This window comes from Buceros rhinoceros, unplaced genomic scaffold (genome assembly GCF_000710305.1).
Source record: "Buceros rhinoceros silvestris isolate BGI_N320 unplaced genomic scaffold, ASM71030v1 scaffold16677, whole genome shotgun sequence".
Classification (NCBI taxonomy): domain Eukaryota; kingdom Metazoa; phylum Chordata; class Aves; order Bucerotiformes; family Bucerotidae; genus Buceros; species Buceros rhinoceros.
Genome location: NW_010420589.1, coordinates 41,248 through 55,124, shown reverse-complemented (window position 1 = coordinate 55,124; position 13,877 = coordinate 41,248). Strand labels below are relative to the sequence as shown.

The 13,877-nt window shown below is 54.9% G+C and overlaps 1 protein-coding gene across 1 annotated transcript in view; it reads left to right on the top strand.

Moving 5' to 3' along the window:
* LOC104496280 (microtubule-actin cross-linking factor 1, isoforms 1/2/3/5-like) overlaps positions 1-13,877 on the top strand; it is a 59,598-nt gene that overhangs the window by 14,141 nt on the left and 31,580 nt on the right. The window contains exons 6-28 of the mRNA XM_010139364.1: positions 396-562; positions 1,291-1,403; positions 1,496-1,602; positions 2,029-2,148; positions 2,246-2,341; positions 2,600-2,727; positions 2,842-2,935; positions 3,726-3,880; positions 4,420-4,696; positions 5,108-5,236; positions 5,485-5,562; positions 5,705-5,866; positions 6,438-6,542; positions 7,142-7,237; positions 7,579-7,704; positions 9,844-9,996; positions 10,465-10,619; positions 11,034-11,160; positions 11,574-11,757; positions 12,396-12,565; positions 12,795-12,973; positions 13,164-13,302; positions 13,621-13,814. Of these exons, the coding sequence (XP_010137666.1) occupies positions 396-562; positions 1,291-1,403; positions 1,496-1,602; positions 2,029-2,148; positions 2,246-2,341; positions 2,600-2,727; positions 2,842-2,935; positions 3,726-3,880; positions 4,420-4,696; positions 5,108-5,236; positions 5,485-5,562; positions 5,705-5,866; positions 6,438-6,542; positions 7,142-7,237; positions 7,579-7,704; positions 9,844-9,996; positions 10,465-10,619; positions 11,034-11,160; positions 11,574-11,757; positions 12,396-12,565; positions 12,795-12,973; positions 13,164-13,302; positions 13,621-13,814 (3,254 nt within the window). The remainder of the gene's footprint in view (positions 1-395; positions 563-1,290; positions 1,404-1,495; positions 1,603-2,028; positions 2,149-2,245; positions 2,342-2,599; positions 2,728-2,841; positions 2,936-3,725; positions 3,881-4,419; positions 4,697-5,107; positions 5,237-5,484; positions 5,563-5,704; positions 5,867-6,437; positions 6,543-7,141; positions 7,238-7,578; positions 7,705-9,843; positions 9,997-10,464; positions 10,620-11,033; positions 11,161-11,573; positions 11,758-12,395; positions 12,566-12,794; positions 12,974-13,163; positions 13,303-13,620; positions 13,815-13,877) is intronic.

Here is a 13,877-nt window from a genome sequence, read left to right as displayed (position 1 = left end):
CCTCTCGTCCCCCCCCGCGGTGCCCGCGCGGCGCGTGGGCCCCCAGCCACTCCAGAGGAGCAGCTCCAGTGAGCTCGGTGCTGGTGGGCAGCCAGGGTCCAGCGGTGGCCAAGCAGCACCTCGTGCCCTGGTGAAAAGGGGTTGGCAAACGGCTGTGCCTGCCTGAATCTGCCCAAACCATGACCCACCTCGGCACCACAGTACTCCCCCGCAGGTCCACTGGTCCAGTCCCGTGTCTGGTGGCTGTGGGGTCCCTTCCTCCCCATGGTCACCAGGAGCTTCCTCCTGCCCTTCCTGGCAGCTGCCAGGTCTTGGGCAAGTCCACAGAAGCTGGATGTGCCGGTTGGAGCCTTTTCTCCTCCTGCATCACCCCATGGTGTGCTGCTTCCTTACAGATCTCCGACATCTACATCAGCGGCGAGTTGGGGGATATGTCGGCCAAGGAGAAGCTGCTTCTGTGGACACAGAAGGTGACAGCGGGTTACATCGGGGTGAAGTGCACCAACTTCTCCTCATGCTGGAGCGATGGGAAGATGTTCAACGCCCTCATCCACAGATACAGGTAGGAGCAGCGGAGAGCATCACTGGGGTGGGAGGAAGGGCTGAGGACTCCTGGAGGTGGTCTGGGGTGCTTGGAGATGTAGGTGAGGCTTGCAAGGAGCAATGTCTCTTTTATCTGGAAATCATCTCTTCTGCCAGGTAGCTGGGGGGTGGATGCTTGGAAAGAGCAACAAATACATCAGGTGGAAGGAAAAATATCTTGAATGAGGTTGGGGAGAGAGTGAAGAAAGAAAAGCTTTTAACTGGTGAGTGCTGCAGTGTGTTACATGTTAGTGCTGCCCTTTCCGCTCTCCGTGAATAGCAGCACTTACATCTGCACTTCCATCCAAGGATCTCGGAGCTCTCTCAAGCAGCAATTAAACCTCTCACAGTTCACAGCATAACCCCACCACCACCTTCCGCCTGCTCAGCCAGCCAGTGCTGGGGCCAGCAGGGACGGCTTCTGCCCTGGCTGCTGAGTCAAGGGCACTTGGCGTGGCCTTGAGAGCAACGGCTCTGTGAGGAAGCAGCTTCTGGTAGCTGGAAACAAGAGGTTTTCCTTCACAGCTTGAAGAGGATGAGCTGAGGAGGTGCTGCAGCCCAGGTCCCCTCGGAGAGCCACCAGCCTTGGGATAGAGGCTCAGACAAGCCCTCGGGACTCACCCGGGGCAGCGGTGCCTGTCCAGGATGCTCCACCCTGGGCACCTTGCATTGTTTGCTGATGTCGGGACTCTGGTGTGTGTCTTGCAGGCCAGATCTGGTGGACATGGAGAGGGTACAGATCCAGAGTAACCGAGAGAACCTGGAGCAGGCCTTCGAGATCGCGGAGCGGCTGGGGGTCACGCGGCTACTGGACGCCGAAGGTGGGCAGCCGGGGGAGGCGGCTGATGCGGGGAGATGCCGACCTCTCTGCCCGCTCCCATTCCTCACTGCCTTTCTGCTTCCCCCTTGTCAGATGTGGATGTCCCCTCTCCGGATGAGAAATCTGTGATAACTTACGTGTCTTCAATCTATGACGCCTTTCCCAAAGTCCCTGAGGGAGGAGAAGGGATCAGCGCTATCGTAAGCATCGCTGCGGGTTGGGAGGCTGGGACAGCAGTTTGGGAGGCAGCTGGTTGCTGTGGGAAGGGTTTGGAGGTTTGCTGTCCACCACAGAAGATGGCTGATGGGTGAAAGAGTCTGGGGGGAGGGAGGAGCTTCCCCATTAGCATGTCTGCCCTGTGAACTGCCAATGTGCCTGAAGGGTCACAGTGTTCCCCAGGCTCTGCGGGTTTTGAGCTGAGCTGGCTTCCAGGGAGCAGCTTGCAAGGAGGATCCTCCTCCTCCTCCTCCTTCCTGTACCTGGGATGGCATCACAGCAGAGACGTGCAGGGGAATGATCCACCCCATAGGTGTGAGGGTGGCACCTTGGGTCCCTCTGGGCTCTGCCTCTCCCAGGCAGAGACCTGCCTGGCAGCAGAGCTCTGCAAGGGCCCTCTCGCCCCGCAGGAGGTGGATTCGAGGTGGCTGGAGTACCAGAGCCGCGTGGAGACCCTCATCTCGTGGATCAAGCAGCACACGATACTCATGTCAGACAAATCCTTCCCCCAGAACCCTGTAGAGCTAAAGGTAAGGCCTGGACGAGGTCCATCTGCAGTGTCCCGTGTGCTCGGTGCCGAGAGTGGCACTGCCTGGGGTGGTTTCTGATGAGCCTTTCTCATCCCAGGCACTTTATAACCAGTACATACACTTCAAAGAAACCGAAATCCCAGCGAAAGAGCAGGAAAAAGGAAGGATAGAGGAGCTCTACAAACTGTTAGAGGTAAGTATCCTCGTGGGTACCCGGAGGCTTGTAGGTGGGAGTGTTGTGCTTTTTAGAAAGACCAAAGCGTGCTCAGTTCAGGTTTGTTTTGGAATGGAGAAGTGGAAATAACCCTCAGGGTACATGATGTAGCAAGCAGCACGCTGCAGGAGCAGAGGCCGAGCTGGTGCCTTCGAGCCCCACTCCCCTTGCTGTAATCTCTCTCCAACCAGCTGGAGGAGGAGGTAGGAAACGCCCTTCTGTTGATGTTTTCCCCAGGTATGGATTGAATTTGGACGCATCAAGTTGCCCCAGGGGTACCACCCCAACGACGTGGAGGAGGAGTGGGGCAAACTCATCATAGAGATGCTGGAGCGCGAGAAGCTCCTGCGGCCGGCAGTGGAGAGGTCGGTGCTCTGCTCACAGGAGGCAGAGTCCCCTGCGGGGCTGTCCCTTGCTCCCCTGGCTGCAGGGACGCCCCAAAGCCTCTCGCTTCATCTTCTTTCCCTCTGTCGTCGCAGGCTGGAATTGCTGCTACAAATCGCTAACAAAATCCAGAATGGTGCTCTGAGCTGTGAAGAAAAACTCACTCTCGCCAAGAACACGCTGCAGGCTGTGAGTGGGGGGTGTTATTTTTTCCATTCCTGTTTTTTTTTATTTATTTTTTTGTTTTCATGCCTCTTCTTTGATGCTCATCTCCTCCCCTCTCTTCAGTGTGGGTTTCCTCTGGACATCTTTCCTTTCCCTGCTGACACTGAATCTGTCCTAGGAGGGCTCTAGGGGGGTGATGGATACCTGGTGATTGGTGACAGAAGGACTTTGGGGACAGGGAGGCAGGGGAATGGCCTTGCCGTGCATCTGGCTGCCTCTGGGAATGCAGCTAGAGAGGCTGGATGGCTGCAGAGGAGCTGGCTTGGAGGAGAACTGCAGATCTGGCAAAGCGTGCTGTATAACGAGGATTAAAAATCCCCAGATCTGTTTTGGGGTTTTTTTTGTTGGTTTTTTTTTTGTCTAAAAGACTGGCAGAAAGGACTTGGTTGCAGACTGCAGCGGCCTTGGTAGGGAGCAAATTTCTAAAGAGGGGTGTTTAGTTCTGGGAGAAAGAGACGTTGAGGGTTGAGAGCTAAAGAAGGTTAAAGTCCAGCAAGAAATGAGCTGCCCATTTAACTGCCTGTGGTTACCAACTACAGGAGCCCAGCTCTCACCAGAAGCTTTCAGTTCCTCTGCTGGAGCGTTTTTAAAGGAGATGTCCTGGGTGTGGTGGAAGTGATGAACTCGTGTTCTGTTGCTCAAGTCAAGCTTGGGGCTCAAAGGATCTTTTTGGTGTTAAAAGTTGAAGCTAGGCTGCTGGTGTGATCCCTGGGCTGAGGGGACCCAGCTTTCAGGCACCTTTCTCTCGCTGCAGGACGCTGCTCACCTGGAGTCGGGCCAGCCCGTGCAGTACGAATCCGATGTGGTGATGTACCTGCAGGAGTGCGAGGGGCTCATCCGCCAGCTCCAGGTGGATGTGCAGATCCTTCGGGATGAGAATTACTACCAGCTGGAGGAGCTGGTGTTCAGGTGAGAGACACCGTGTCCAGGATGGTCTGTGGATGGAGAAATGCGGTCAGGGGCTGCTGCATGGGGCTTCTCTGCTGTGTTGTGGGCAGAGAGAGAGTGTGTGTACATCTCATGAGCACAAGTGCACCGGGGAGCGGCTGAGGGACCTGGAGGCATTCAGCCTGGAGAAAAGGAGGCTCAGGGGAGACCTCGCATGTGACAACTCCCTGACAAGAGTTTGGAGCAAGGGGTGATTGGTCTCTTCTCCCTAATACAAGTGACAGGACGAGAGGAAACAAGGGGAGGTTGAGGTTATCCCTGAGGAACCATTTCTTCCCCATTGGGGTTGTCCAGGCCTGGCCCAGGCTGCCCAGGGCAGTGGTGGAGTCCCCATTCCTGGAGGGGTTTCACAGACGTGTCGATGTGGTTCTGAGGGACAGGGGTAGTGCTGGGGGAGTGCTTGGACTTCATGAACTTAAAGGTCTCTTCCAACCAGAACGATTCCATGACCTTATATTCTTACCTACATTCTATATTCTTACCCTTGCCTGCTCCTCCAGGATCATGCGGCTGCAGGACGAGCTGGTAACACTGAGGCTGGAATGCACTAACCTCTACAGGAAAGGCCACTTCTCCACCCTGGAGCTGGTGCCCACTTCCACACTGAGCACATCTCACTTGAAGGGCGAGTCCCTGACAAAAGGGCTACACACCTCCTCTGCCTCCTGGTTCCGGAAGCCCATGACCAGGACGGAGCTGGTGGCCATCTCCTCTTCCGAAGATGAGGGCAGCCTCCGGTTCGTGTACGAGCTGCTGGCCTGGGTGGAGGAAATGCAGGTGAGTGCTGGCTCTCTGGGCCAGATTTCCTGCCTCTGCTCACACTGATGCAGGAAGCTGGTCTGGGCATCTTCCTGCCTTTATCTGTGAATAATTGCTTTGATGGGTCAAAGTTTCTGGATGCTTTTGCCTTGAGTCGGGTTTTCTCTCTTGATCCTGCTGCTCAGTGGGTATCAGAAGATCTTTTCAAAGCCTGAAACAAATCTGTACTGGTGCGGTCAGTCCTTTGGTGTTCCATGGGTGTGAAGCTTGTGTGGGCTGTCCCAGAAGTGTTTCAGTGCTGGAGCACTGGCTTAGGACCTTCTGCCAGGACTGGTGTGGTGTTTATTCCCTCTTGAGCGACCTCATGTCCTTTGGAGATACGCTCCTGCAAATAAGGAGTGCTGACCTCAACCTCTTGGCCTGTTTCAGATGAGACTGGAGCGGGCAGAGTGGGGGACTGACTTGCCGAGCGTGGAAGCCCAGCTGGAGACCCAGCGGCATGTCCACACCAGTGTGGAGGACCTGGGCTCCAGCGTAAAGGAGGCCAGGATGTACGAGGTATGGTGGCACGGGCTGGGTGACACAGTGTGTGGCACAGAGTGTGGGGAAGGTGAGGGCATTGGGATGGGTAATGGTACCTGGGATGGAGCTTCTGAAATAACGCTGGGCCGGTGCAAGAGGCTGCTACCCTGAGCCATCCTCTGTGCCTGCTCTTGCTCTCACAAAGCTGGGGAGAAATATTTGGAGATGGGGTTTGAAGGGATGCCGTCCTGTGTCAGGTAACAGGAGCATTTTTCATCCGTTAGGGTAAAATGTCTCAGAATTTCCGTGCCAGCTACACGGAGACGCTCGGCAAGCTGGAGACACAGTACTGCAAGTTGATGGTGAGTGGGCTTTGAGTGAGCTTCTAGAACTGCCCAGGGAGTGCGGGGTCCATCCCTGCCACCTTGCTCTGAGGCTGGGGAGGGGGGAAGAAACTTGTCACCTGCAGAACAGGGAAGAGGAGTCATGCTTTGTTGTGTTCAGGAAACCTCAAGCTTCCGGCTGAGACACCTCCAGAGCTTGCACGGGTTTGTGTCTCGGGCCACGGCTGAGCTGATTTGGCTGAATGAGAAGGAGGAGGAGGAACTAGCCTACGACTGGAGTGACAACAACCCCAACATTGCAGCCAAGAGAAACTACTTCTCGGTGAGTGAGCCCAGGGCAGGGCTGGTGGGGCGGGTGCTGATTCTGATCCGCTGTCAGACCTTCAGTTACCAACAGACCTGTCCCCAGAGGTGGATGTTCCCTCCAAGTCACTGAGTTTGTAGCTCAGGAGTGCAGCTGATGAAAGAGCAGAAAGTGCAAGGAAGTGTTTGTTCAAATGAGTTTCAAACAAAAAGGCATCACAAATTGTCTTTTTAGCACCATTTGGAACTAAAGGCATCTTTAGTGGGGAAAAAATTGTCCGAGCCAAAGAGGAGAACTGATTCCTCTTTATAGCAGTGTAGCTGAATTGCTGTCCTTCCACAATCACACTGCCTGGAACTGAAGAGGTCCCTGGGGAAGTTTCCAGTACCTGTGTTACATCTGCCCTGTGTGTTTGAGGCATCCCACTGGGAATCGGCTGTGGAGCTCCCCTGAGCCGTGCTGGTTTCCCTGAGGTCCACTGGTCTTTACTGCAGCGCTTCCATGCTGTGTGTTGCGTTAGCTGGACATGTGCTCTGAGTAAGGCTGCTCCCCGGAGCTGACCTGGGCTTCGCTTGTCTCCATCACGCAGGAGCTGATGACGGAACTGGAAGAGAAGCAGGACGTTTTCCGCTCCCTCCAAGACACAGCGGAGCTGCTGTCCCTGGAAAACCACCCGGCCAAGCAAACCGTAGAGGTGAGCGGCTACACGGAGGTGCTGGGAGGAGCCCTGAATATCGGCTGGCAGCAAGTCTTCTCACCCGGGACTGAGAAACTTGCTGTCCCACCTCATGGGACACCTTACGGGCAGCCAGGGCTGATGAAGTGTTTTAAGGTGGCAGAACATCAGTGCAGTCACAGAGCTGTTTCAGTTTGGGGAGTGCAATGAGAAGCTCGAGGCCATTCCCAAATAATCCCCTCCTCAAAATAAGGCACAGATATGCTTGTACCAGCCTTTCCTGCAGCGAGGTGGTGCAGGGAATGGCCTTGGCTCCGTTGGAGTTAGCCGGTCTCGCAGGAAAACCGTGGTGGTGAAGGGAAGGGCTGCAGGGACGTGCTTCTCCCTGGGGTTTCTCTCTGGGGCAGCAGAAAGCAAACCCGCACCTGCCACAGCCCCCAGCATCGCTGGTCCAGGCTCAGCTGTCTCCTGCTCTTCGTGCCCATGTCCAAAGCCTCCCAGCTGCAGCCAGATCTTGCCTGTTTCTGTACATCCTGCCGCTGTAGCTGTGTCCTTCCCGTGACCCTCCTGGCTGGGAAACGCTCGTTGTTCACAGCCCTTTGGTGTGTGTTCCTCAGGCCTACAGCGCTGCCGTGCAGACCCAGTGGCAGTGGATTAAGCAGCTCTGCCTGTGCGTGGAACAGCATGTGAAGGAGAACGCTGCCTATTTCCAGGTACTTGGGAGCGACAGCCCAAATTTCCTGGTCACCATCGGCTGCATGAGCATCGTATGCTGCTGGTCCCTGCAGGGGAGGGAGAAGGAGGGATTTGTGGTGCTCATGGGGGCTGCATTCTCCTGAATCATCTTCTGCTCTTTGGGGATGTCTCGCTAGGGTGAAAGGGATCCAATTCCACGTAGTTTGGGCCATCCATGTGTGATGCTTGCTGCCTCTGCAGCCCAAAGGGCAGAATAGTATTGGGAGCTGCTGGCTGACATGTTGGGGTGGTCCCTTGACACACTGTGTGCTGCTCCATGGACTTGTGCAGGGTTCCGTGACCCTCTTTGCCTTTGCAGTTCTTCAGTGACGCCCGGGAGTCAGAGACCTACCTGCGCAACCTGCAGGACTCCATCAAAAGGAAGTATTCTTGCGACCACAACACGAGCCTGACGCGGCTGGAGGACCTGCTGCAGGACTCCATGGTGGGTTCTGGGTGATGGGTGGCCTTTGTGCTTCAGCACAGCAGCATTGCTTGAGGCACCTCCTACTTCCTGGGGAAATCTGGGCTCGTTTGATTCTTGCAGTGACATGGTTTCGTGTAACGTGTTTCCCCATCTTGGCCAACATTCTGCTTTCTGTTGGAGCTGCTGCGTGTGCTTGTATGTGGCCCCAGGGTGCAGGCTGTGTGGATGCACCATTGCCCATGGCAGCTGAATCCTGGTGCTCTTGTTTAGAGGCACTGGTCAGCCTCTTTCTGTGTCCTTGGGATGAAGAGCCGCCTGTGCAAGCTCATAGCTTGAGATGTGGCAAAGTTAAACATCTGAGCTGGTTCTTCCCCATCACAGCATCCTGGTCTGCATGGAGCTGGTCATGTTCTGCTGATGGAGGTGTCAGCAGAGCCCGTAGGATGCTCCCAGTCCTGTTCTTGAGCTGGTGCTCGCTAGGAGCACGGTGGGATGCAGAGAAATGCCTGCTCTTTATCCAGACCAAATCCCCTCTTAATCCATGTAGCTGTGTCGGTGTGGGGAGAGCCAGGGCAGCCCGGCTGCCCGCAGGGACGGGCCCTCGGCAGTGCTGATCTCTGAACACGTGGCCTGGCTTAGCTGCGGCGAAGCAGAGAGCAGATGACCGGCAATCCTGCAGTGATCTTCTTGTCCAAATTGGCCTGAAAAAACCCAGCCTAAACCCAAACCCAGAGGAGCAAAGTGTCAGATGGTGTTTGAACCCCGGGGCAGGGGGAGAGTTTGGCTGTGAGTTAACCCCTGAGCTGCTGGTGGAAGTGCCAGGAGGTGATATTTGAGTGTGTGGAGGCAAGTGGCTGCTTTGGCATTGCTCTTAGTGCACACCTGATCTCCAGCGTGGCCCCAGTGAAGCTGGGATGCCATCACTGGGTGTTCGTGAGGATACATCAGCTGGGCTCACCGTCTTCTCTCCTGGAGGTTTGGGGGCATCCTGTCCTCTCTGTCACGGTCTCGGGGTTGTCCTGGTCTGCCCTGCAGCACTACCAAAACTCTGGCTCCTGGGGTCTGTATTTGGAGCCCTGAAACCCAGCAGTCTGGCAGGCACCGTCTGGGGTGGGAGCGGCTTATCTGGGCAGCTGGAGAGCGGCCACGGTCTCAGAACTAGGGCAGCTGCCCTGAGCTCAGCTATATTACTCTTTCTTACCTGATAAGTTAAAGTTGTATTTCTTCCAATCATGCTCCCTGGGACAGGCACAGGTAGTTTATTTAATCATTTATTCTTTTTCTTTTTCTTTTTTTTTTTTTGCCATTAAATTATCCTCCACTGTTGTCAGCCCACTAACCAACCCCCTGAGTACCAAGCATGAGGGAGAGCATTTTTCTGGGATCCTTTCTGCAGCCAGAGCGGCGTGAGCTGCCACTAATCACACGAGCTGCCAGTGTTGTGATCCACACACGTCTCCATCGGTGCCGGAGGCTGTTCCAGGGGAGCTTTGCCACTGGTCCCCTGGGTTGTCCCACCACCGAACCCAGCAGGGACTTGTGGGAATCGATTATGGAGCATCTTCCTCCAACTGACAAATCTCTCCCCGAACGCAGAGACCTGTGCGATCACTCCACCACTAGCCCCTTCTCCTGAGATGTCTTATCCGCCTAATCCATCGTATCCCATTCCAGCCATTGGTTTAAGCATTCCTTCATCCTTTGCTGTAGAAAAGGAGCATGCTTCTGGGGTCTCCTCCAGACAACTAAATGTCCCTGGCCTGGGGCTGGAGCTTGTCCTGCTCTTGGCCCCTTTCATCTCCTGGGACTTTAATTTTGGTGTATGTTGTGTTCTTTTTTTTTCCTTTTTGAAAGAAAATGTTTTTTTGTCCTAGCAGCAAAAGAGCTGGAGGTGTGCATGCAGCTTCGCAGGGCAGTGGGAGTAGTAGCGGAGAGGTGCCACCCTGGCTTGGAGTCTGTTCTCCCTCCCATCCCACCTCCTGACCCCTCTTCCCATCCCGATAGGGCAGCAGGATCCTCCTGATGTGTTTGTTTGGCCCCTGAGATCCCAGCGTAGCTCTTGATGGCTAGCGTGGGGGTGGGGGGTGCCGAAATGCCTGAAAGAAGCCTCCTCTCCCCTGCCTGGAGCAACCCGTCCTTCATCCTTCTTTCTGCCAGGATGAGAAGGAGCAGCTCATTCAGTCTAAGAGCTCTGTCGCCAGCCTGGTGGGACGGTCCAAAAGCATCGTTCAGCTCCGGCCCAGGAACCCGGAGCACTTCGTGAAGAGCACGATCCCCATCAAGGCTGTCTGTGACTATCGGCAGATTGAGGTGAGGGCTGGAAGGGTCTTGGTGTAACTTTGAAAGGGAAGGCAGGGACGAGGCAGGAGAGCAACGCCCGCACTGAGCTCCATGGTGTCTGTCAGTGGAGCACAGGAATGGAGTGGGAAGATAGAAGGAGGGAAGTAGCGTGGCTTTTTTTCCCGGAGCAGATTTCCAGTCTCACATTTATTCTGGGCAGGAGCTAAACTCCTTTTCCCCAAGGAGATGAGCTTCATCAGCCAAATAAGCCTGTGGGTGGTAGCCAACACTGTTTAACTTCCTTGTCCCTTCCTCTCCAGACATGAGTGTGCTTCACTGCTTGGCACTATACCAGGCTTGTGCTTGATTAAAACCGAATAAAAAATATATATTTATGGGAGCTGGCTCACCCCCAGAAGGGAAGCTGGCAGCAGGGGCAGGCACGAGCAGCCTGGCTGCTGGTTTCTGATGGGCCGGGTGGTGTTGGTGCCGCTGCAGATCACCATCTGCAGGAACGACGAGTGTGTGCTGGAGGACAATTCCCAGAGGACCAAGTGGAAGGTGATCAGCCCCACGGGAAACGAGGCCATGGTGCCTTCTGTCTGCTTCCTCATCCCGCCGCCCAACAAAGAGGCCATCGAGATGGCCAACAGGTAACTCACTGGTCTCTGCTGTGGGGGGTCCCAGAGGTGCAATGGCAGGGAGGTGGGGAGGAGGTTGGTGGCGTGGAGGGGACAGATCTAGAGTGGGAAAGGGAGGGAAGCTGGGCTGGAGGAGTAGGAGTAGTGGCACAGCTGATTTGGGGCCAGGGAGGGAGCCCCTCATGGTTATACAGCTGCAAACCCCATTGCAGCAACTGCCATAGTAGCTCGCAAAACTAAAAACGATGCCTTGGGAGGAGGAGTCCCTCCAGGATCTCTGGCTCTGAGCAGCAGGAGCATCTGCTGGGCTGGGGTTGCTGGCTTGGTGGGCTACTGGCCAGCGGCGATGGCCAATGCATTAACAGGGTGAGGGCTGAGTGTGCTGGGGATATCCAGGGCTGACAGATCTGCTCCTTCCCCTCGCAGGGTAGAACAGTTGTACCAGAAAGTGATGGCTCTCTGGCACCAGCTCCACATGAACACAAAGAGTCTCATCTCCTGGAACTACCTGCAGAAGGACATAGCCCTGGTGCAAAGCTTCAGCATGGAAAAGGTACAGTAGGAGCCTCTTGGCCTGGCTCCGGGGATGCATTTGTCACTGTCCTGGCTGCTTCATGTGGTTGAGAAGGAAGGGAGGACCAGAGACTGCAAGGCTGGGGAAGTCAGGGCATCTTGAACAGTGGGAAAACATGAGTTTGGGGGTTCTGCTCAAACATTTTCCCTGGAAAAAAGCATCAGCAGTTTGCTGCTGAGCTGTAAAGAGCCTAAGAGATCGTGGAGTTAGCATGTCATCAGGGAGTGAGCAAGGCTGGAGGGGAGCATGAGGCTGGTCCGGAGGAGCCCTTGCTTCTCTAAAGACAAAACACTTACTTGGCCACCGAAGGTGATGAAGCTGGGGCCAGTGGCTTCAGGTGAGCTGCAGAAGGTTATCCCAGGTGCTCAGATGTGCTGCTTTTCCTCCTGTAGCTCAGATCCTTAGCGCAAGGGGAGTGCCAGCAAGCCATGAAGAGCCTCCAGGTGCACTACGAGGACTTCCTGCAGGACAGCCGCGACTCGGAGCTCTTCTCGGTGTCTGACCGGCTGCGCCTGGAGGAGGAAGTGGAGTCTTCCAAGGAACACATCCGGCAGCTGCTGGAGTCCATGGAGAACGGTGAGCTTCAGAGGGCTGATGGCTTAACCAGGAGCTGCAGGGACTCATAAACAAAGGATTTATGGGATAGCTTCATTTTCTTTTAATGATTGGACTTCATGGTCTTAAGGGTCTCTTCCAATCAAAATGATTCTGTGATTCTTTTTTTTTTCTGAGCCAGCTGGTTGATGGTTTGAGCAGCTGCTCTCTTTATTTCTCCAACCATTCAAGTGTTCGGGCTTTGTCCAGCGATATTCCTGCAGAGGGGGCTTGGCTTTGCAGCTCCAGCTTAACTGCTGAGTCCTCTTACCCTGATATTGTTGGAGATGGGTTTAGTCATTAGGCTGCACTCGGAGCAAGAGGTTCTTTAATCTTTAAGAAAATATGTGTGGAGGTGACACGTATGACACAGCAGCACCGTGAGTCCCCCTAAGACTGAGGATTCCGGCTTTGTCAAGCGAGGTGCCCTGTGGCTGGGCTCATTCTTCGCTGCATTTGAATGACATGATTTGATTAACGTGTTTTCCGTCTGAGCAGAGATCCTGCTGCCGTGTGTCAGCGTGATGCTGCACTTGGCTCCGGGGCTTCCAGCAGGTCCCATTTAGGGCAGACACTGGCCAGGGTTGTTTGAGCTGTTTTGGTTTGTCTGTGACTTGCAGAAGACAAGGATGAGACTGTTGCCAGGACGTATCTGTCTGAGCTCAAGAATATCCGTCTACGCCTGGACGAGTGCGAGCAGAGGCTGGTGAGCCGGATCCAGTCCCCGAGCAGTGCACGAGCAGATGGTGACACTATCCAGGAGAACACCATCCGCATTGCAGAGCAGGAGGTCAGTCCCGCTGCTGGGAAATGTGATGGGGAGGGAGATGGTGGCCATCTTTAGCATGTGCCAAAAGTAGCTTTAACTTCTCTGGGGTGTATGTGTGGGGTTCGTGGGGATCTTGCTGCACAGGAGGTAGCAGGAATCCTCTCCACGTGGGCTCCCTCCTTCATTTCATACCATATCCTTTGCCATGGGCAATCCTGCTGGATTCACGTTCCTTCTCCTCCTCCTGTAGCACATGCAGGAGGATCTGCAACAGCTGCAGTCGGACCTGCGGTTTGTTTCCGAGAGGTGCTACAGCTTCCTCGACAAGGCGACTGCGGGGCCCAGCACGCCCCACTTGCGTTCTGAACTTGACTTGGTGGTGAACAAGATGGAGCAGATGTATGGGCTGTCTTCCATCTACCTGGACAAGTGAGTTGGGGCCTGCCTCTGTTCCCAAACACCTTTTTGAATCTGCCTTCTTCTGACCCTCTGACTCACCTCACGCTGGACCGTAACTGAGCTCCATCCCCCTGTGGCTTACGGTGCAAACAGCCTCGCGATCAAGAGGATCTCTGCTGAATTTTGGATGTCATTGTGCTTCCTCTGTTTGATTCGCCAGGTTGAAGACGATTGGCATTATTATTCGTAACACCCAAGGAGCAGAATCTCTGGTCAAAGGGTACGAGGTGAAGCTGAGCCAAGAAGAGGCAGTTCCCGCTGACCTGGCGGCTATTCAGTCTCACAGAGCAGCGTTACAGGTTGGTGCTCTTTGCTTCTTGGGGCAGGCAGAAACCAGCCATCGCTCTGGCATTTCCCTTCCTCTGCTGAATTTGTCCTGTATGCCGTTTTTCTTGCTGTAGGACAGGGCTGAACCAGCCTGACTTGTTCCAAGCTGGGAACGTGGTCCCCTCCATTTTGCACCTCCTCTAAGCAGCCAGTTCTTTGCAGGTTAAGGAGGGTGGGAAGCGAAACCCCTTCTGAGGCTCATCAGCTCTGGGCAGGAGGGCTTCTCTGACGTGCTGAGCCTTTTGCTTTCCATGATGTTGAACCAGTGCTGTCTCTTGCTGGTGTTGCAGCAATGGCTTGGGGAAGTGAAGGACAAGAGCTCTGTCTTCTCTACTCTGGAGGAGGAGATGGCAAAGGCGAAGGAGGTGGGAGAGCAGCTGTACCGGCTGAGACAAGAGCGCAGCATCGACCTCGAGCGCTATCAGGAGAAGGGAAGCCAGTTGTGGGATCGCTGGCAGCGAGTTTGTGCCCAGATTGAGACCCGGTGAGAAACCTCCTGCCTCGTTTCACAGATTTACTTTCATGCTTCAGCTAAGAGCTTGGGTCA